The following is a 22,498-nucleotide window of genomic DNA, read 5'->3' on the forward strand; positions in this document are numbered from 1 at the left end:
TTTAGGGAACAATATTTGTAATACCTGGCCCACTAAGTGTGTCTGTGCACACCTGTCATTTTGTAATATAAGAGACTGGCCATCATAATACTGGCCCCACACTGAATCTTTTGCATCAATTTACGTGGCATGGCTTCTAGAGCTGTCTTTTAACTCCAGGGATTATGTTGTCACAGTCAACAAAAAGCTGAACTTTGATCTGCAAATTCCAAAGAATCACAGAATTGTGAAAGCTGGAGGTGCAAAAGTACCATCATGTTGCCGATCCTTCATTCTGCCAGAACAAGATTATTATCTCTTAGAGTGCTTTATGTAGTTCAGTTCCTTATGGTTCTGAAAATCTGCATTTTTCTGCACTCTTATATGATACTTCGAATTTTTCTCCTCCTTTCCACTTTCCAGTAAGAAATTGCCCTAAGCCCACTTCCAAGATGAGCTACTCCACTTTCCAGCTGTTCTGAAGAGTCTGCCTAAGCCTAAACTCTGGAGGACAACTCAAGAATGCACAACATCTTTGTGCAGAATTGACTGAAGGTCAGTGCAGTAGGAGAGTGAGGACACTTTGGCAGGCAATCCAGGCTCATCTCTTCCTCCAGCACAATAGTCTCCTACCACAGACATCATCCTTGTATCACAGAGAAACTCTTCCTTTTCAGGCATTTTTTGTTACTGCTCTGCCTGTATATCTCCCAGATATCATTAGAGCCCATTTCCACCATCACTATCCGCAGGTACCAGTGTGTGTCAGCAAAATGCTCTCCCACATCATTCTATGGAAACAAACTCCCCCCCAGTGCACAAGCTCTGCCCTATGGCCCTGTCTGGAGTAGGAGACCATGGCAAGCATTTATGTATTCCTCTATTAGAAAACAGAAGCAAACTGCCACGCTCTTTTGAAGGGTACAGTGTGACCTACAGGACTCCACTGAGATCATCATAGGTGCCTAATCTGGTTCAAAGGAGAAACTTGTGTACACCAAGACAACAACAAATGATTCAAATTGCCTGCCATGCTGGACTGACAGACACGCAGTCTCTATAATGACCTGTCTTTACAGGCAACAGAGAGCAAGAGTTACAGTGCCACTGAGCTGGCACAAAGGTGCCTCACTCAAGTGTTGTACTCAATCCTGCTTTTTCCCTGGAAAGGAGAGTAATCTCCTGACTTGACTGTACAAAGTGTGATGGTTAAGTACTTACAGGAGGTGGTTGTACATCTCTCTTACCTATTTCTTTCCTTTCAAGGGCCACACTTAGGTTTTCATCTGTGTGGCAACCAGCACTGTAGACACAACTATACAGTTCTATTTCCTTGCTGACCATTTCCTCTAAGGAAAGGAGGAGGTGCTTTTTGTCCTTACCGTGTGAGCAGCAGCAGATAAGGGAGTTCTCTGAACTGGAGTGCGCCTGTGACTGCGATTATCCCACAAGACAATTTGGCCAGAATATGTTCCACCGACGACAAGGTTTGGGTGAAAGCGGGCAAAACAGACTGACATCACAGAGGACTGGAGTAAAAGAGGTAGAGAAGAGAGGGGTTACATGATCAGTTATCTTCAATACTCTCCTTAGGGAATCATATGGTAATTAGCATTTTGTGTTTTAGGAATCACTGTATGAACTCTATTCATACTCCTTGCACACCAGTAATTCTACTAAAGCCAACAGGACACATGCAAAGAGCTGACTTTGACCCTAAAACGTGTTATTCCACTGGTCCTCAGGAAAATATACACCAAAGGGTGAGTCTAAGCATGGTGCTAAAAACCTTGAGATAATCTCTCCGTGACAGTGATGGGAAAGTGCTTAATTTCGTACAGAAGTGAGAACTTCAAGTAACCAGATACCCGCTGGACAGAGGTTGACATCCTTGCCCATGATATCCCATCAGGGAGAGCTCTTCCCCTATTGCTCCTCTAACTTTGAGCTCTCAGGTAATGAGATGAGGCTGTGAGAGACCTACCACAGTGCACCTCAAGGTGTGCTGTCCTGAGAGCATCAGCTGACAAGCTGCATCTCATTGTTGGATCCACGACTGATTTCTCTGCTACCGAGGTGCTCTTTTAATAGCAAAGGGAACCACACTTTCCTCTATACCATCCAAACAGAACTCAGTTTTTCCTCATTTTAATGACATCTGAGTTGTCTTTGTATATTTTCTTTAGCTGGGGATGCTGAGGAACCAGACTGGTATCATGGTTGCCCTGGCTACCTGATAGAGTGCCCCACAAGCCAGTATGAAGATTGGTATCTATCCCAACTACTGCTTTTCAGTGTCTTTAAAATAACATACAATAGCTGAAGTCTTCAAGTGAACAATCCTCAGAACCTTCATGTGCCAACAAGCTACAGCTGAGAGCAACAAGCTGTAACTCCTTCAAGTCTTCCATTATCTTCCTAAGGAATTATTTCCCATTTTTATATAATTGGTACTGTATACTATGTCTTTGTTCTATGCAAATTGGAAAGCAAATGTTACAGCATTCATACAATTTCCTGAGAATTCACATACTAATAAAGAGAGTTTGCAAACAAAAGCAAATGTCATTTTTTAAATAGCAGTTTTAGTGATGTTTGCTAGCTGCAGAGGAAGGCTTGAACTGCTGTGGCAATTACAGTCAGAAAGTTAAATTCACTGTTAATTTTTGCATTCTTAAAAATTCATTTTCTGACTGTTTCCAATGAGTTTTGCTAACACATTTTTTTAATATTTTAATGACTGAATATTTTGAAGTGTTGGTGTTCCTGTGTGGGAACACACTTTACTGAATGACAACGGGTTAACTAAATTACCAAATTTCAGTTGCATAAAAAGCATGGCAGACATTTAAGTAAACTTTGTTGAATTGGGAACATCAGAGTTGCCAAACTGAACTAGACCCAATGTCTAACTAGGTAATGGACCTGTTTCTTGTAGAAGTGGATGGAGTTGTGAAAACCTTGACATGGGCAGATGTGTTGTCTCCTTTCCTTACTGCTCCTCATTCTGATTTCTAGTGGCTAGAGACTGATTTGAACTTACCAGAGACTTGAAATCCCTTCTGATAGGGCTAGAATTAACTATGCTAATTCCTGATGTCTATAACTAGATTAATAAGAATAAAGCAAAATATGAAGTTTGAATACTTTTTACTGGCTGCCTGATATCTATTGTTTAAAGCCAGATTAAATGTTAAATTAACGTAATAGACATATTTATAGCACACAGCAGTATATTTAGTACTGTTTTTTTGACCTAGTAAGATCATCAAGACAAAGAAAAAAGCTGTAATTGCCTTTTTGATTCCCCAGTCTCTCTAGATTCTTGTGGCCCTTCACTTGACATCTATGATACCCTCGCTTGTTGACTAAAGCTTTTTCATATATTTCTCTGATGTTAGTCTAGCATCTAATGATTAGATGATTAGTGTACAAAAATGCCTACTTTAGTCCCTATCTATCTAAGCACTTGAGCATAGTAATTACACTATGGTCAGTCGCAGCAACAAGAGGTAGCTTCCAAACACCATTTCCAAAAGACCTAGCTTTACAGAAAAGAAAACCCACCTGTAAGGAACAAGATGTGGGTACTGCTAAGAGCAGTTTAAAACTCAGCTACACTGCAGCTGCCATCCAGTTCCACAGATGCCCCCCACATTATAATTAAAACGGCCTTACAGCACATGTTCTACATTTTATCTCTTTGTTTAATGGCTTCGTGAGTTGTTTTAATCAACCCCTATCATTCCTTATAGCTAAGCTGACAGATATTCTTACATGAAGTGAAATAGCCAGATGATTTTAAAATAGTACAGCTCCACCACTGTGTACACCCCACAGCAGCTACAAGGCTCCACATGTATTTTAAGAAACCCCAATTCAAACAGTCATTCCACAACAAAGTTCTCAGTTTGTCCCAAACAAACCTGGGAGACTCTGAAGCAGGGCAAAGAAGCCAAGTGGACAGTGTATTTTTAAACATTCTGTTTTCATGGTTAACATGTTTTTGAATCAGAATACCAGAATACAGTTGAATGGTCAGGATATAAACTGCTAAAGGCTGTTTTTCATAAAGTTCAAAAATAACCTACAGACATGACACGGAGTTAAGCCCTCTACACTGCTTCTAGTTTTACATATTGCTCCAAAGTAGCTTGCAGTCTTCAAATGTGAAATGTTCACATCCTTTTAATTATTTCAGTATTATTTTTCTATAAAAGAAAAACTTCTGTCAAATATTAGAATTTAACAATTTAAGGAGTCCACTCCATACCCCTTAGTATAGTGATTATTTTCTTAAAATTAATGGCAGTTCTCAGATGAGTAAGGGCTGTAAGATCAAGCCCATTCATTTAACAGCTTTAAAAGCATTCATTTCTTAGCCATAATGGGAGAGAGCAGCAGACAGGTCTCCAGTCTGTCTGAACAGCTCTGTGCTCAAGGAGAGCTGCAGAAACCATTCCCCATAAGCTTCTTCTGCCTCCAGGCTGCCTCTTGTTTGCCCATTCAAGTAGTCTTGCTCCTCTAAAAGAGAGTTTTGCTACTGACTTCAAAGGGGGAGGATCCAGCACATGGTGAGGTTTTTAAAATAACAGCATATCCCCTGTTGCACTTCTGCCACACCTTTCTAGGGAAATCTCACAGTGCTTTCCAATAACAATGGTAAAGCTTCACAGTTTTTCAGTTAGGGATATTTTATGCACTGTTGGTGCTTAGTTACCTTTTGTAGATGGCAGAAGCAGCTAGTTCCATAGTATATGGCAACAGCACATAAATAAGAAGGCAATTCCATGGGATTTTAGTGTCCACAGTATAAAAGCAGCATTTGGAATAGGAGATTCCCAGCATTATCTTTTTATGGGTGCCACAGAGCATCTATATCTTTCAGCTGGTGGGACCCAGAAGAAATGGACACACCCCAGTGTCTGGTCATCTGCATTTCTCTGAATTGCGCTGTGCAGTGAATAATTTCATTATTTACTTTAGCTTAATGCTCAGGTATTTTCTCCCTCTATGCAAATACAGCCTACTGGATTTTGCTTTCTCTGTCTTTTTTTAGCTTTCTCAGTGGCCTTACTAAAGGCTTCTTCTGGTACTTCTGGCTTTGCAATCTTCCACCCAGATGTTCTACTCCTAGTGGAGCCACCACACTAGTGCTGCTGCCTCATCCCCTGTGCATGCTCTGCCTCTCTGGGGAGACAAGCAGTTCTTCAAGGGCCAGGGGAGCCAGCCTGAGTTAGTTCCAGGTGGGAGCACTGCCCAGGGCATAAGGGAAGAGCTCAAACTGATAAACCTGGGGTTTTTGCCTGGAAAACAGGCAATCCTGCTTCCTGAATGATAAAATTTCTGCTCCCAGTTGCTACAAGAACCTCACTGAACACATAATTAAGATACAAAACATGAAATGTCTGTGTTCTTTGTCACAGCAAAGAGAGGGCTGGCATCAGAAACAGAAATGTTGCCTAGCCCTTGGAGAGGTCTGCAGTCGGGGGCACGAAGGAAGTACCCCTGGTCCCCTGCCTTGTTGGGGTCGGGTTGTCTCAGCCTGTGAGGAGCAGCACTGTGGAACCGCCTCTGCTTCCCCCCTCCTTCCCTCCTCCCTCCCCACTGATGCACTGATCCAAACAGGCCCTGAGCCCTCTTCAAGTGGCTGGCAAAGCTGGTTTTTATTTTAGAAGCTTAATACGGCCCAGATTTGGATTAATAGTGGCGTATCCCTTCAACCACAGGTACACGTGCTCGGAACAGACAGTCATTTAGCTTCTCTTTACTGAGAAGCCTAACCTCAGTACCCACATCTGATGTGTGTAGGGCCCTGGAGACTCAGCTGTCTCTGCTCATGTCCATACGTTAGGATGGCACTCTGCCCAGCCACCAGTCGAACAAGTTCACAAAGACCTGGGTGCTAAACAATAATGACTCTCAACAGGCTTCTGCCTTCAGCCAGAACTCTTCTGCAGGAAACCACTCCCAGAGCCAGAGCTGCCATACTGGTGCCATATGCCTACGCTTGACACCAGATGGATCTCAAAACAATACTTTGTCAGTGGGAAGAAGCAATCTGAGGAGTTCACAGGCATTTCTAGGCTCCAGAACACCAGGTTATATTGCAGCAGGCACTCAGGAGACTCCTGGGTGTATTTTCTGGCTGAGCAAATGCATGTGAAAAAGCACTGCTGTCAGTGATATGCTGCTCTGGGTCAGTCTGACACAAACAACAGTGGACAATAAAATCAACTGCAGGTGAGATGAAGGGACAGATCCTTTTCCATGCTTGAGGGAATTGGCTTAGAGGGACTGAGAGCAGAGGGACAAAGCTGTGGTACTGCTGCTTAGCTATAACCATGAAAAGGTGCCAAACTCATAGTCCTTCATCCATAGGAACTGAAGAACAGTGACTGGACCTCTGATGCCTGCTCTTCTAAGGAATAAATAAATAAAGGCCAAAAGTACACATGCAATTTACTTATAAACTTTTGTTTTCACTCCTGCTCATCAAAAGCAGTATATTAAGAGTCTAAGCACTAATAGTCCCTCTGAGAGCTGCCCAACCTTCTTCTGGCCAAGCCATCAGGAGACAATTTCATTCTTGCATTGCTACATACGCTTATATCTGCCCCCAGAACAGATATGGACGATATACTTCAACTGCAAACGTGGATTAAAGTCATCATCTAGAAATAAGACAGCAACTGAATTACTAAATAAAGCCCTTTTCCCCTGCCAGGTCATGGACTGAGAATCATCATGGAAAGTAGCGGTATCAGATCTGACACTGGTTTGTTCAGTTTAGTGCCCTGTAGCATCCTTTTGCACCACAAAAGGTGCAAGATATCTTGAAAGAGACAATTTTAGGGTGACTTTGCTTTGGCTACTGAGATACCTGGATTTGTACACTGAAATAGAGGCTGTGTTCCTTCCAAGAGTCTTGCTTTTTTTTAGTACCAGCTATTGTGAATCTGGATATTTTTGTGTTTCATATAAATGTCTAAGTATAATTAATAGTAACAAGAAAACAGCAGAGAGTATAGCAACAGAATTACAGCTGGTTTTGAAATTAAATTTGAAAAGGAACTTAAAACATGATTTATGTGTACCAAAACCTTTACCCAAGCGGTTACCTCTTAATTCTAAAAGCTCTAAATGCCAAAACTACTGCTTCCCTCCAACTGTCTTCCTATTAAACTACAAAATAATATCTGAAAGATTTTGTGCTAGAGATTATTTGTGGTAAGATACAAAATTTCTCTCTACTAAAAATAAAATAAAAAGGGTTGACATCTTTCACATATTAAAAAAAATAAATAAAACCAAACAAACACTTCTTCAAACCAAATGTCAGAATCCTGTTTAATTAAAAAAAGGAAGTTTATACTTGGTTATGGTGTGTGTTGACATCTTTCCCTTTGATTTACAAGAGTATGGACGCGAAAGAACAGATTGCTTTATTCAAGAGAAAGAAAGGAGGGAGGGGGGCCCAGTGTGACAGGAAAGAGTGTAGGCTGTATTAACTTCAGTGCTTGTTAAAACATGAAGGATTAATGGTAGAAAGGGAGGGAAGAATTGTGAATGTCTCCAGTTTAGGATCTTCAAAAATGTTTTGGGATTCTAAGAATGTCTCACCAGACCACATGAAAGCTGCACAGAGAGACTCAGCCACACGACTGCTCTAAATCCAAAGCTGGTATTGCTCCACTTATACCATCAAACCAATGGAGCTGAAATGTAGCCACAAATTAAATTTATTTTTATTGAAAAAGTACTAAGTCCTTAAAAAGAAGGAAAAGAGTATGTCAGGAAACGCAGCTCTCTCTTAGCCAAGTTTACAGGGTAGGTAACTCTGAAATTTAACCTCAGTGCTGACATCTGAGTATTGCAGTAGAATCAGAGTGCTCTGCCCAAGTCTGCAGAAAGGCAATATCCAGCCTCATGAGTTTCATCTTTGTAACTGCAGGTTCAGCCCATGTAGCTACAAGAGTAAAATAATTAGGAAAAAAAAGTCCACAGGCTGCCTTGTCAAAAGGGAATCTATGCTTCAGCCCTTTTGGAAAGTGCTAGTATTATTAATTTGGTGGTGTCACGGTGACTCAGAAAAGCAGTAAAACTGTTTGCTGTGTTGCAAAAGCAGATAATTTATCCATAACTGCAACAGCCAATCAATTAGGTAACCCTAAATTACTATACATACACACAAGCCTGAGAATACAGTCTTTGATGAGTATCACACTTGCTTTGTTACTGACGATGAGATGATTAAAGCCTGGAGAAATAAGGAGCAATTTCAAAACAACATCAAAATCGAGTTTTCTTTCCACCAAACTACTTGCATGCTAAGTACACAAATATCTGTTTTCTCTGATTGGGACCTGTCTCCTTATCAAATTGCAGGGTCAAACCCTTAACGTCCCTGTGCCTGCCTGTTGCAGAAGCAAGCACTGCCTTGGTTTGTCTGTTTTACTTAGGCCATGATACTCTAACAGTTATACATGAGCACTCTTAATTGTTTTGATTAAATTACTGACAAGCCTGAAGTGATGGGTCTGCATCACCCTTTCAGACCTGGAGCCTGAGGGCATGTGTCTGTGGGTGGTGCACAGAGACCTTCTGTCATCCCTGCTCATACCACAGGCTGATCAGAATCTGGAGCATATGGTAAGTGTCAGCTTGAGCACGGCATTCTGGCACTCTGCTTGCATGCAGCAGGGCCCAATGGTTTCAGCACAGAATTAGCCAAAGGCTTCTGGACCAGAGGTGCTATACATGCAGCCAGCTCAGGACATGGGTCATGGTGTTACTGCCTGCCACCACCATTAACTATAGCTGCAAGTTCTTTGGGACAGAGACTACATTGTTATGATAGGTTTGTAACAACAGTCTTACTGAAGCATCTCTGTCTGGTGAAGACCTCTAGAATTGAAGAAATAATAGCATTACCTGAAAAATTTACTTGGTGCTGTGGTCAGAAATGCCTTTAAGCAGGAAGCATTTTTTTTTTTTTGAGTACTGCAAATGAAATATAGATCTAGAGAAGCACAGACTAAAAACATCACATAAACCAAAGCCCTTTCTAAGTGTTGCAGTTAGGCAACTCCAGGCAAAAGCACCTATGAAGGTGAAGCCCCTTCTATCAAGCAAATATCTGGGAAACCTGGCTGTGAGGGACAAATCCAGGAATTTTGGTGACTTCTCTTGAATTACTTCTGCATATTCTCTGATACTATCTGATATAAAACACAGGTGCAGTCTTGACAGCTCAGCCCCATGGTCATAAAGTGCCCCAGCCACTGATCTAAGGACATAAGCTTCTCGTTGCTGCCCATTTCTTCTCCAGGCAGAATCTTCTTTCTACTGGAAGCAACACCAGGCCTCAGGAGCGAGGCTTAAGAGTCCCTATCCAGGGAGGTTCCCATCTAGCACTATGCAGAAGCAGAAGAAATCCCCCAGAGATTGAGGTATGGGTTAGGCTGGGGTCTTGGTGTCCGGGACTTTTCTCCTCACAGAGAAAGCACGACAGATGACCACTTCATGGCAAGTGATGGAAATATCGGAGCAAAATTTTAGAGAGCCCACAGAGATAGCAAATTCCAGATTTGGAGAACAGAAATAGAAACATGAGTTGTGCTGTGGTGGTGGCTTGGTGGCTTTCTATGACATCAGTTCCTCAAACCAATGCATTTGATCAACCAAACTATGTGAAGCCACAGATGAATTAGAAGCCATTACAGATGCTGCAAGAACAATTATCCACAACTCAGCCTGTCAGGTTAGTTGTAGTAGTTGCAGCTGCTTGTAAGGGAGTCACAGATAAATGTCAAGTGTAGCACTTGGTCCAAACCCTCACAATAAACACACATGCCATGAGAACCCAGGCACAGTCAGAAGATCAACATACCGAACCAAGAACATTTTAAAGCCCCACATGAGGAAAGAACTTACTTAAGTCTAACTTTTCTCAGAAGTCCAATAACTTAAATGTAGTTAATTCTTCTAAGTTCCCAAATATTTCAATGACTCAAAAGCCTGTTCAAAGCCAAACAAATTGGTAAGTGCTTTCCTAAATAAGCAATTTTTTGATTCAGGCCTTCTGAATGCAAATGACCTTCTTTCTGGGAGGGAAAAAGGATGCCCCGATGTTCATCTGGTCCTGGGAAGACTCTGTAGACTTAGAGACAGTCAAGCAGCTGAGGTCACTTGGTTTGTTCGGCCTGGAGAAGAGGAGGCTGAGGGATGACCTCATTGCAGTTACAGCTTCCTCGTGAGGGGAAGAGGAGGGACAGGCACTGATCTCTAGTCTGTGGTGACCAGTGACAAGACCCAAGGAAACGGCCTGAAGTTGTGTCAGGGGAGGTTTAGGTTGGATACTAGAAAAAGGTTCTTCACCCAGAGGGTGGTTGGGCACTGGAACAGGCTCCCCAGGGAAGTGGTCACAGCACCAAGCCTGACAGAGTTCAAGAAGCGTTTGGATGATACTCTTGGGCATATGGTGTGACTCTTGGGGATGGTCTTGTGCAGGGCCAGGAGTTGGACTCGATGATACTTGTGGATCCCTTCCAACTAGGTATATTTTGTGATTCTGTGATTCTGTGACTTCCGCATAATGTCTGGGACAGGGAAGGGAAAAGGAGTATGAAGTGCCAGAGGCAGACTCATTGAATTGCCAGCGTTGGAAGGCACATCTAGAGATTGCCTAGTCCAACCCCTTGCTCAGAGCAGGATCAGCTGGAGTATATTGTTCATGACTGTGTATTTTGACTGTCTCCATGGGTGGCCATCCCATTACCAGCTCAAGTTGAGATTCTCATCAACTAACACCTCCAAGTCTTTCTCCTCAGGGCTGCTCTCAATCCATTCTCAGTCCAGGCTGTATTTGTCCTTGTCTCTACCCAGATGCAGGATCTTGCACTTGGCCTTGTTGAACTTCATGACGTGCTCAGAGACTCACCTCTCAAGCATGTAAAGGTCCCTCTGGATTGTATCCCTTTGCTCCAGTGTGCCAACCAAACCACACAGCTTGGTGTTGGTGAACATGCTGAGGGGGCACTCAATCCCATTGTCCATGTTGCCAGCAAAGGTGTTAAAAAGTGCTGGTCCCAACACTGACCCCTGAGGAGCACCACTTGTCACTGGTCTCCACTTGGACATTGAGCTGTTTACTTCAACACTTTGAGTGTGGCCATGCAGCCAATTCCTTATCCACTGAGTGGTCCATCTGTCTAATCTATGCCTCCCCAATTTAGAGATAAGAATGTTGTGCAGGACAGTTTTAAATGCTTTGCACAAATCCAGGTAGATGATGTCAGTCATCTGAAGAATAATAGGCTGTTAGATTCACCCAACTCCATCACTTTCAACCATGTACCTTTTATAAGTAGTAGCACTACATAATTGGAAATAATTGATAATTAATTAAGCATTGCACATAGATGTGGCGATTGAGAGACTGAGAGGCACAAATAAACAGCTGTCTAGTGGAAACACAGAAGATACCACAGGCAAATCTGTATTTAAGAATGAGGGTGGGAACATGAGTTGCTTTGGCACTGTTCATGTCTCCTACAGTAAACTACTGTACAGATTCTAATATGAGTAGTCTGACTCTGCACCCATAGAGCATTAGGAAGCAGCTAAGATCACACAGGAATAAATGACTACTTCCCATTATAGACAATTTTTAGTCCTCTTTTCTCCAAACAAACCTTAGTTTCCTGAAATTTCACGTCCCACTTTTGTCACCTGCAAGGTTCTGTTGTTTGGTTTCTACTATTTTTTTCCATGGGTAGCCTTCTAGAGGAGGAAGGAATGAGATAAGCATTTTTGCAGTCTCAGGGTGAAAGCCTTAATAAGTCAGCATAGTTGTGACATCTTACATTTGCTGACTCCTGGAGCATCAGAGGGCCACATCTTTCTCAAAAACCAGCACCCCTGGGTCATCCACTCTCACCAGTGATGGGACATTTTATAATGTATCATTATCCTGCCAGGAAGAATGGATTTAACCCAAAGAACTCATGTCAAACAGCAGTTTTGCACAACTCCAGTCCAAATTTGGCTTAGTCTATTTATTTACAGGTGTAAACATGAGACAGCAAATGTTAAGCATATTCTTCTCTCCATGAAATGGCTGGTGATCCTGTATGTGTTCATGAACAATATGGAGCTGAAGTGGAATCAATATGCATCTTAGCCACAAAAATACTAAATGGTGTTATAAGAGCAATCAAAATGAATTAATCACAGATCTCTGGCACATTTTTTTGTAGATAAGAGATAATGAAAATGCTCTGATTTCTCCAATACAACATATTTTTAAAAGCATATTGCTTCTTGCGTGTAGGACATTTGCTTGTCATCTTGTGCTAAAATAAATGTACTTTATCTTTTCTTTCTCTCTGGCCCACAGGAAATGTCTTCCAAGGATAATAACAGTATCTCAGCCACGTGGCACGTGCTTCTGCCTTCCCTTTGTGGGAAGCTGGGAGCGTTAATCATCCTTATATCAGTGTTGTCCATATACAAAAGTTCTTTTCAGGGAAGTACTTGTCAGTCATCCAGCCATGGGGGCAGAGGGTGGAAAACTGTTGATTTTAGACCTAAGGCAGAGGAAAGTTGTATCCTGGGCTGTAATGATGGATTCCTTGGTTTCTGAGGCTTTTACGGCACTTTAGAAGAGTAACTGTTTTATATTTTGTGCCAGGTAACACAGAAAGAGGCTTCACTCCTCACATAGAGCTCCCACAGAGACAAAAATCATGAGGTGAAATAATTTTCTTGAATTTGGACCAAATGTACTCTTCATTGCAAGTAGCTTGTGCTGAGAACAGTTACATAACCCAAACAGAAAAGTCATGCCCATGGCTGTTTATCCATCATTTGCAGTGCAGCTAGGGAATTGCATGGTATTTTACATCCTTTATGGAAAAAAAATCTGTGGAAGGATCTCAGTGACTTATTGATCTCACATCTGATCCTGCATTTTTTGTTCACCCAAAACCCTTTTAGCACTGGGAGTTTCAGATATACAAGAAAAACTATAAAACGTAATGTTCACATCAACAAAGGAAAGTTGGGAGGTTTTTTCCCTTCCTTCCTCCCTTTTTCTTAAAATATTTTACACTAGGTCATGTTGAAATGTAATCAAATCAACAACTACTAAACTGTAAAATGCCCTCAGGAACAATTGCAGGATTTGGTGATTTTTTTTTTCTCTGCGATTTTGGGATAGTGTGACAAATCTGCATGTTTTTATCAACAGAGTTTTTCAAAATTCTGAGTTGAATGAATAATGTCATGTGTTTGTAAGTATCAATAATCTAAGCCATCTGCAAAGGAATGGTTTTCCAAAGGCATCTCTTTCAGGACACTGTGGATTTTGTCACTGCTTGAGGTTTTGGCAAACCATCAATATCTCTATAATTTTCTCTTATGAAATATGGTTTTTGACTGAGATCTTTTTTTTCCTTAGCTAGCTAAAGTTTAAAAATACTGCATGTCTAACTTGGCAAATTCAAAGGTTAGGTTTTCTCCAAATTGCATATTAGATGCCTATAATTCAGAAAGGTATAATGCAAGTTATCAGTGAAAAAAAGAAACTTGGGAAAAAAAAAGAATGCTCACCATATCAAATAGCCAACATATTCTTTACATTTGGTCTGAAAGGAAGACTACAGAACTGGGAAGAGAAACACCATCTTTAAGTACAGATTTGTTACAAATCACTATTTTAACACTTGTGAAAAGCACAATGCTATTGCTAGTAGTGACAGCATATCATTTAAGCATATGACAGTCTGCCCCCTCCAAAAGAGACTTAGAAGTGGGAACCGCCTAAAATTTTCTATCCAAGACAAGCAAATTTATCATTTCCTAATTCATAATTGAAATCTCAGTTTCCAATGAGGAAGATGATCTCTGTTAAGCATTGCTCTAAGCAAAGGAGCATTCTGTTGCTAGGCTTTGTATGTATAAAAACAGTCCCCAAGTAATTCAGAGTGCTAATTACTAATTTTGTCATTTCACAGACTGATGGGATATGGCACATAATTATTTTGTTATAAGATACACATTGGCTTTGATGGGTGTGTCACTCCTCAGGGTTCTGAACAAACCGTCATGAAAAAAGCGGCTTTGCTAAGGGTTTGGAAAGATACAGCTAAAGCCCAAGGGAAGGCATATAACTTTGTGAATCCAATTGACACTCCTTTACACTAAATAAGAATCCTTATTTGCTCTCTGACCTTGCCTGGAAGAAGGTTTCCTTCTCCCACTCTTGTTATGAAAATATAATGATTTGAGTTTTGTGGAAATAAGTCAGTTTTAAGAGATTTTAGGACTGAAAGGTGAAGGGCTATGTGGAAAACACGACATGCTTTGTTTTGAGCTGCAGATGCTGGTAGATTCCATGCTAACAGCTGTTGCATTTCAGCAGTAAAGAAAGACTGGTGATCTCAGGCCTGGCTAAGACCCTGTGGCACACAAGCCAGAATTTACATTTTCACGTTTTCAGTGCCTTTTCTGTCCTAATGTCTCTGAGTTCAGTGGTATACAGAAAACAGGAGACTGTCTTCTGTATATGTGGTCCTCTTTGTCCCCCTCTATAAATCTGCTGCATGCAGGTCTCTCCTCTCACCTAAGACACCAAAAACTATTTTCCAAGTACTACTACATTTATTCTTCGGATGTGTGGGTGTAACTTCTGCTGACTCACACACAGTCTCCCCACAAGTACTGGAGCATTAATCTTAGGCCAAATGATAGTTATTTTTAATCACCAAATGGTAGAAGTGGTGTAGACTCCAATGGGAGGAGCAAAAAAAGACAACTGGTATCAGCTGAGAACAGGAGGAAGAACCCAAAACAAAAGATTAAGAGACAAGACATGGGCTCTTTACTGAAATCTTTATGGCACAAACTGTGCTCTGCATTTCTAAAGATCTTCCTATTAAGGATGCACGTCAGGAAACAAAACAGAAATGAAAACAAAACAGCCCCTTTATCTTTAAAGAAGCCCTACTTGATTGGATTTACAACATTTTGGTATGTGTTACAAAAGTCTGCAACAAATTTGGGACTCTGGGTGCTCAAGTATTTCCAGTATGACAGCTGCTTCAGTATCTTCACAAGCAGACATTCGGTGGTCCATTTACCAGAGAACTACTACAAAAATGGGCAGAATCTGATTCATATTTAGAATCATAGGGTCACAGGGAAATTCAGGTTGGAAAAAACTCTCTTTCAAAGAAGGGTTTTGTGGTTTTTTGGGAAAATTTGCAGTCAGCTTAGCACCACATGTCTTCTCTGAGATTTACAGACTGACCACAGGTGCCCCCTCTCACTAGAAACTGAGGAATTAGACAAGTCAGCTCTGGGACTGGACATGCTGCTGGTTCTTGGGAACAATTTTTCTTAGGAAATTCTGTGAAGCTTAGAGGGAGTTTAGGGTCTGTCATTTCTTTTATGTCTCTGCAGAGCTGAGTCCTTGCTTGAAACTTAGATAGCAGCAACAAGGTGAGGAAGTTTTTCTGGAAAAGCACTATAATAATTATCAGTGAAAATTGTCTTTATTTTTTAAGTATTCCAACCGTACTTTCCGGACAATTAAACTTCTTGAGGGACTGAGCTCTAGTCTGGCTTCCACAGAGGAGGAAACTCAAGGACAAGAGGAAAAGGAGGATATTAGTCATTCATGCTGTTACCTCAGCCTGTTCTGCACACAAGTCTCATGGATTTGGGCGCTCGGCACCTTTAGAAGGCAGGCTGCTGGAGCAAGAAGCACATCTGAATTTATGTTGATTTTGAAAGAGCAGAAAACAACAAAGGAACCAAATAAGGAAAAAAATAAGGCAACTCTGTCCAATATCAACCACTAAATATAGCCTTTCACTTACCTCAATGCATCTAATTCTATGATATGCATTTATGACTCCATCCATTTAGTTGAAAAGGGAAAGACCACACCAGGATAAGCAATGAAGAGTGGTCAAACACATAACTTAATGGCAGTGTACAGAAGCCACTACAAAAAAGCTAGGGGAGAATGAAACATTTTGTGGTGCGGCAGAGTGGCTGATTTTTGTACCCCATCCACCAATATTTTCCAAGCATGGACAGCTTTTCTTGAAATTAAAATAGAAAACACAAGTCCCATATCCCACAAAAAACCTGACAGTTTAGTAAAGAAATGGAACCAACCAAGTAAATCTGATTGCATGGCATTTTAGGAAGAGGACAGAAATAACTGCAGCTATTAAAAGTGATATACTGCTGAAATATTTTTGTGATTATGCTGAAAGTCAACTACTTGAAAGAACTCTTCAATAGTTACTGCTTCCTCAAATAAAAGCTAGTTCACATGTGCACTCCTTCTTTTAAAATACACTGAATGGAGTTGCTTCTAAGTGTCAGATTTGTACTGCCCTTTTGAGACACTTGAAAAAGACACAGCTGAGAGAAAGAGGAAATTAGTAGATCAGGAAATAATCCATAATAAATCAAAAGACAGTTAATGTAGTCCTTTTTTTGTTTCTGTTATCATTAGATTGGGTGTAGTAAAGCAGAATTCATCAAACTTTCCAAAGACAATGCAGAGTCCTCCAAATCAGACAGTAACATTCCCTTTGGTTTATTTGCATGAAACTAATATCTTTAGCATCTTCCTCCACCCCTCCTCTCCTGAAATGACGGATGTTTGAAGCTGAGATCCAGATACCTCAACCAACTTTAATAACCCCTCTTTAGTTCCAGAAGAAAGGAAATGGCTTGTAATACCATAAAGTCCCTGAGAGACACAGATTATTTCTTTTCCTTGTGACTTCTGTCTCTGCAGATGAGTTCTAACCCAAAAGGTACGGGACCTGACAGAAGAGCAGTGCTGTACCCATGCTAACAGGCTCTGCTGAAAGAAAGGGTGTAATAGCTCAGACTTCAATTAGACAATTTCTTGCATACTCTCTGAGTTCTTATTTGCCTCACTCAACCAGATATGTTGGTGGAAAGTTTCATGTACTTCTTCAGGTCACTCTGGCTTAGAAAGCTTAGATCAGACTACTGTGAAACAGAAACACCATCATGGGCAAAGATGATGAGTAGTACTAATGATCCTCATAATTAATGGGTAATGTAGATTTTTATTTGTATGTTCAGTGAAAAAACACATTATAGACAGATAAGTGTTTTCTGAAAAAGAGAGTAATACTGAGAAATATGGTTGTTGCTACACTATCAATCAATAGTATGAGAATGTTCACATACAAGGCCAGCCCTGTGGATTGCATAAATCAATATAGGAGAGAATGTTCACATACAAGGCCAGCCCTGTGGATTGCATAAATCAATATAGGATTGAGTTCATGTTGAGTCATATCATCAATAACCTTGCAATACTATTTTCATTTTTGTCATTCCCACCTAAAAGCAGACTAACAGTAGCTGAGAGTAGTGTGAACCACTCTTTAAAATTTTCCCAATCAAACCGAGGGAGAGTCAATGTGATTTCCATTTTGTTGCTGGAATTCATTCCCTCTCTGGATACTGCCAAACCAACCCAACTAGGAATGACTCATCTGCAGGGTCTCATAAAGTACTTCTGAAAGGCTTGTGTTTTGCCTTTGGAATGCAATGGATTACACCAATAGTTTGTGATGCTCCAGCGTGGGCGAAGAGGACATCCCTGACTCTTCCCTACAGAAATATTCCCAGTCTGCACTCTGCAGTATTAACTGCATGCTCAATTTATTCCCCACTACCTTAGAAAAGCACTGAGCATTCATTCCTTTGGTAAAAATCACCCTCCCACTCTGATTTTGCTTCTGAGACAACATTTTTTTGCTTGCATAGGAAAACAAGTTAACAAATTGCCCAGTCCCTCACTCTTCCTTGTTTTCCTATTTCTAATCTTGTGGTAAAGAGATGTATGATGAGCTGTAGAGCAAAAAATCTGGGACTCACATCTAAAATACAATCAGCACATAATGCAAAAATACAAAAACCCAAAAAAGGGCAAAAATAAAACATGTAGAAGAAAAAAAATATTCCATAGGAGGTGAGAGTAGAAGCCAGCAGGACTGTTTTATTTAGAAAGGATCTGATAGATCACATGGCAGTTCACATGAAACAACGAGTAAACGTGTCCACTTGGTTGATAGTCATTTTTCCTTTAACTAAACATTTTTCCATTAACTGAAATTGAACCCAGTATTTGTAGCACAACATATTGTAGAGCTATGAAATTTGCTACCACTTAAATTATATTAATGAGCCAACAATCTAATATGACTTTAAATTGGGTAAGAATTTTGTATTTACAGAATACACCACCCCTTACATTTAAGGACTGAAATCAAATGTTTTGCTGATTGGAGTTAGAAAAAACATCATTGCCAGTAGATTTTTGCATTATCTGTCGTGGCTGATAGACAACTTTAGTTGAAGTCCCTGGGTTCTGGCAGCTTTCAGCAAAGGCCCTTGGAAAGCCTGTTCTGATTATGACAATTTCAATGATCCTATGTAAGATTACAAAAAGTCACAGAAAGACATAAAGAAAATTAAGAAATTCTGTAGTAATCATCTCACTTACATCTGTATAATACACCAGGGGAGACAGAAAAACATTGAGGTTCCTAGCTTTGAGAATTTACCAAATGTGCACAAGAGGTATCTGAAGTCATACCTCCAGTCAGCTCCTTAGCTGTTGAGAGATGTTTCACATATCTATCTCTATTGATGTAATCGGAACTCCCAATGTGAAATTTCTTAGAAGTTTCTTAGAAATGGCTTCATAAACCTATTTATTGATTTGGCTTCTCAGAAGCAGCTTGCAAGAGCTCCTTGAAAGTCACTCCTGAAATAAGTTTCTATTTGCTTGTGTCTTGTTCTGTGAGCCCAAAAATCAAAAGGCAAGAGGTATATTAGCATCATGTAGGATTTATGGAAATGTCTTTTTTATAGAAAGTCTTTGGAAAGGAAAATAGAGGCTTATTGGGAAAATACACACAAAGTACTGTGTTCATCGTATCTGGGCAACCTAGCTATAATGATAAGGTGTGTGTTCATCTCTAGCTGTTGAGCTGGACTGTTATAAGATCATGTATTGTGGAACAAAAATTGGGCCTCTCTCTCAGAAAACCTAGAGAAATGACCAAATCAGGACTGAATAAGGGAATGTTTCTCTAGCAAAATGGTAATATAAATGATATGGGGCTGACTAATAATACAGTTGGTTTCCACTAACAGAAAACCATTATGATCTACAGAACTGAAATCCAGACTCTGAGCTAAGATACTATTTTTTTCTTATTTTCCGTCTGAGTCAGTTAGAACAAAACCTGTGTTCAAGAGACCAAGTTACTTGCTTGCTTTTTGTTTCCCCATTTAATCACGTGAGGGTATCCCTCTCTGCGTATCTGCGAAGATACGCAGAAGATATTTCAAGTCAAAAACCCCGTAATGGTGGTTCAAACAAAGTTCCCACTCATAATGGGTTTTAACACAAATTATCAGTGGACAGTTTGACCAAGTAAATAAATAGTTCTCATGGGCAGAACTGATTTTATTTAGCTGAAAGAGGATGAAACCAGGATACATGTACAAGTACAGCGCCAAACATATCTCTCAGTTCACAGGTTTTAAGGTTCCGGTTCTAAAAAGGGGTACATCCAACTTAATGTGAGGACTAGACAGAAGCTCAGCCATGCCAAATCTCTGGCCACCACTTTGTCCTATGTGTGTGTTTCTAATGGAGACTATAGCTATCTCATTGCTTTCAACGTAGTGAGTCATACCTCCCCTATTTAAGTGTACCTACTTTAAAACCTAGATAGAAATTAAAATTCATATTGAACACATTGTTATGTCTGTAGTCAGTCTTCCTTTGTGTACTCAGAAGGGCTACCCTGAATCTGGTTATTACCTAGTTTAAGGATTATTCTTCCTGGAAATGCAGGGGGTCAACTCTTCTCTTGAATATTTTGTTCAAAACATTAAGCTGCATGTACATCATAGAAGAATCTGAACATGGGATTTGAACTAAGATCTTAAGCAGTCTGAAGGAACACATCGACTGCCAAATATAATCTCCAGAAAAATACAAGTTCTCATTTCAAAGGTAATACAAACACACACGCACGCACGCACACACACACACATACACACATATATATGTATATAAATCTGTATGGCATATTTGCTATGCAGGCTTAGACTCCTTGTGAGGTTGGTTTTCAGTATAGCAAATTAGAAAAATATGCCTAGAATTAAAGGTTACTTAATCAGGTTGAAGCAGCAACTTCAATTCCAGCAACTCCCTCCCACTATGCTACATCTGATAATGTACCCAAGTCCAAACATAAACTTAGTTCAAAAAGATGTTTGGTCCTTGAATGTAAAATGACACTTAGCCTACACAATTAGCCAGGTAATACATATCCTTCCAAGAGAAGCAATTTTTACCACAGAATTATCTGCATTTTACTAATCTCTGATTGTTAAGTTTTACTTGCTGAAACTTTTCCATATGGCTTTTCAAATACCACTGACCTGTATTTAATTACCACAGAAGGATATTAATGAAGAGGTTGGAAATTTGGCCCAAGCCCTGTTCCACAGTTTGGACAATTTGATGGAGCCAATGAGCTGAACACTTCTATCGATGTGAGGCTGTGCCATCTCACACACAAAAGCAGAGGCAAAAGAGGAGTAAACAGACATACAAAAATAAAACACTCAAGGATTTTTGAATTGTCCATAAACTTCTAAACCAGCATAATCATAAAGTAGCGCTGAGTGAAGTGAAACACTGTTTTGCTAACCTAAAGGACAGTCAGACATGAGTTGTGGAGTAGTTCTTGTAATTGAGACCATTTTGATCAAGCTGTAAGTCCGACACATGTCCAAAAATGCAAAGTGTGTTTCCCAATATTAAAGGCAAAATATTGAGCAGAACCAGGCAAGGGTAGGCAGCTTGAGTGCAGAGGATGCGAGGAAGTTAACGTGGGTGGGAAAGCATGTGTTGCTGCCTGGATGAGGAAGTGGTACACCACAGTTACTTCATAAGTGCAAGGGCTTTATAAACTAAATCTCCTAGGGACTGTTTTAAATAGACAAAGAATGACACGCAGCCCTGACAGGCTTTTGTTTGAGAAGGCTGTTTGTCTTCTAAAAACACAGGACTGCCACTTGTACTTCTTCCAAAAATGCCTATTTTTAACCTCAACCTCTTCATATAAACAGTGGAAAGATGCGCTATGTAGTAAACTCCGTTTTGTCTAGCACGAAATTAATGACTTCCTCAGTCTTACCTGACAATGGAACACATATTCTGGTGTGGTTTTCTTGAACTTCATGTTCCATACTAAGGCTACCCCATCAGGCTCATGTGGAGCATCTTCATTATTGTTGTAAGATGCAACCATCAACTCAGGGTACTAGAAAGAAAAAGAAAAAGCAAATGAAATAAGATAGATGATAAAAACCTATGCAAAATCATATGAGACAGAAATAATCTACACTAAATGTGCAATATCTGGTTTTAATTATAATACATGTTAGTTCAGTCATATTACTCTGCTTCATTTTGGTTTATATTTTACTTGTCCCTAACATCCTTAAAGCCCCTGATAATTGCTCTCTATCAGTTATTCTCAGATATCACAAAGGCAATGCTATTTTCTGCAGGTAATTCTCAAAAAAGACAACTTTCAGAATTTTTATGAAGGGAATGCAAAGGAAGGAAGAGGAAAAATCTGAAAGCTTGAGTAATTTTAACATATTTGCTTAACCATCTCTTCAAGGACAAACTACTATCTTAATTGATTTTGATAATAAAAACACTATGATCATGGAGTTGACTTGTTTTACTCTGAAATTCACATTTTTTCAGCATTCCTGAAAACTATTCTTTCTTATTTCATTATGCACTCTTATTTACTTATGCATAGAATCAACTGGAAAGCTCTTCTTGATGATTCAAATGGCAAAAAAACCATTTTCTTCGCAGAAGCTCAATTTTGCGAGATGCTGAGGTCATCTTATAAAGCACAGGGTGATCTTGAATTCCACTGACTCAGTGAGATTGATGCAATGAGCACTCTAAAATCAGATCCATATTTTCTTGTACACCCATTATCCACTGTCGTATAGAAGTAGATATGCAACACATATATGTACTTGCTTTGTTTATATATATATACACACATAATATCATATATGAAATCAGATTTTCACGTTCTTTTGATGACCTTCCATCGTTTCAAAACACCATAAGGACTAACAATTTGTCCACAAAACATCAATTACTTTCAGTCTATACAATAACTTCCAGTTCTCCACTCTCACATGTTGGATACTAGGCACCTCTGGTAACCTCTGTCCTTCCCTCTAAATAGTCAAAATAAAGCAGTGGACCTTATGGCATGTCCAGAGAAAAGCATGTGGCTTCTGCAGACCAACAAGCCAGCAGTTCAAGTTCTGCAAGACCCACACTCTCCTTTTGTAAACTAGAAATGCTTTCCCTCAAAATTTCTCGATA

At 40.1% G+C, this 22,498-nt stretch overlaps 1 protein-coding gene across 4 annotated transcripts in view; it reads right to left on the reverse strand.

Moving 5' to 3' along the window:
• The window catches only part of DYNC1I1 (dynein cytoplasmic 1 intermediate chain 1), a 184,710-nt gene that overhangs the window by 46,564 nt on the left and 115,648 nt on the right, over window positions 1–22,498 (reverse strand). For all 4 annotated transcript variants that reach the window (XM_039388634.1, XM_027749172.2, XM_027749174.2 and 1 more), the window contains exons 10-11: window positions 21,270–21,395; window positions 1,362–1,508 (exon numbers count right to left, since the gene is read on the reverse strand). In XM_039388634.1, coding sequence (XP_039244568.1) covers window positions 1,362–1,508; window positions 21,270–21,395 — 273 coding nt within the window. The remainder of the gene's footprint in view (window positions 1–1,361; window positions 1,509–21,269; window positions 21,396–22,498) is intronic.

Source organism: Pipra filicauda, unplaced genomic scaffold, assembly GCF_003945595.2.
Source record: "Pipra filicauda isolate LSUMZ 115617 unplaced genomic scaffold, ASM394559v2 scaffold66_size7647185_pilon, whole genome shotgun sequence".
NCBI classification, from domain to species: domain Eukaryota; kingdom Metazoa; phylum Chordata; class Aves; order Passeriformes; family Pipridae; genus Pipra; species Pipra filicauda.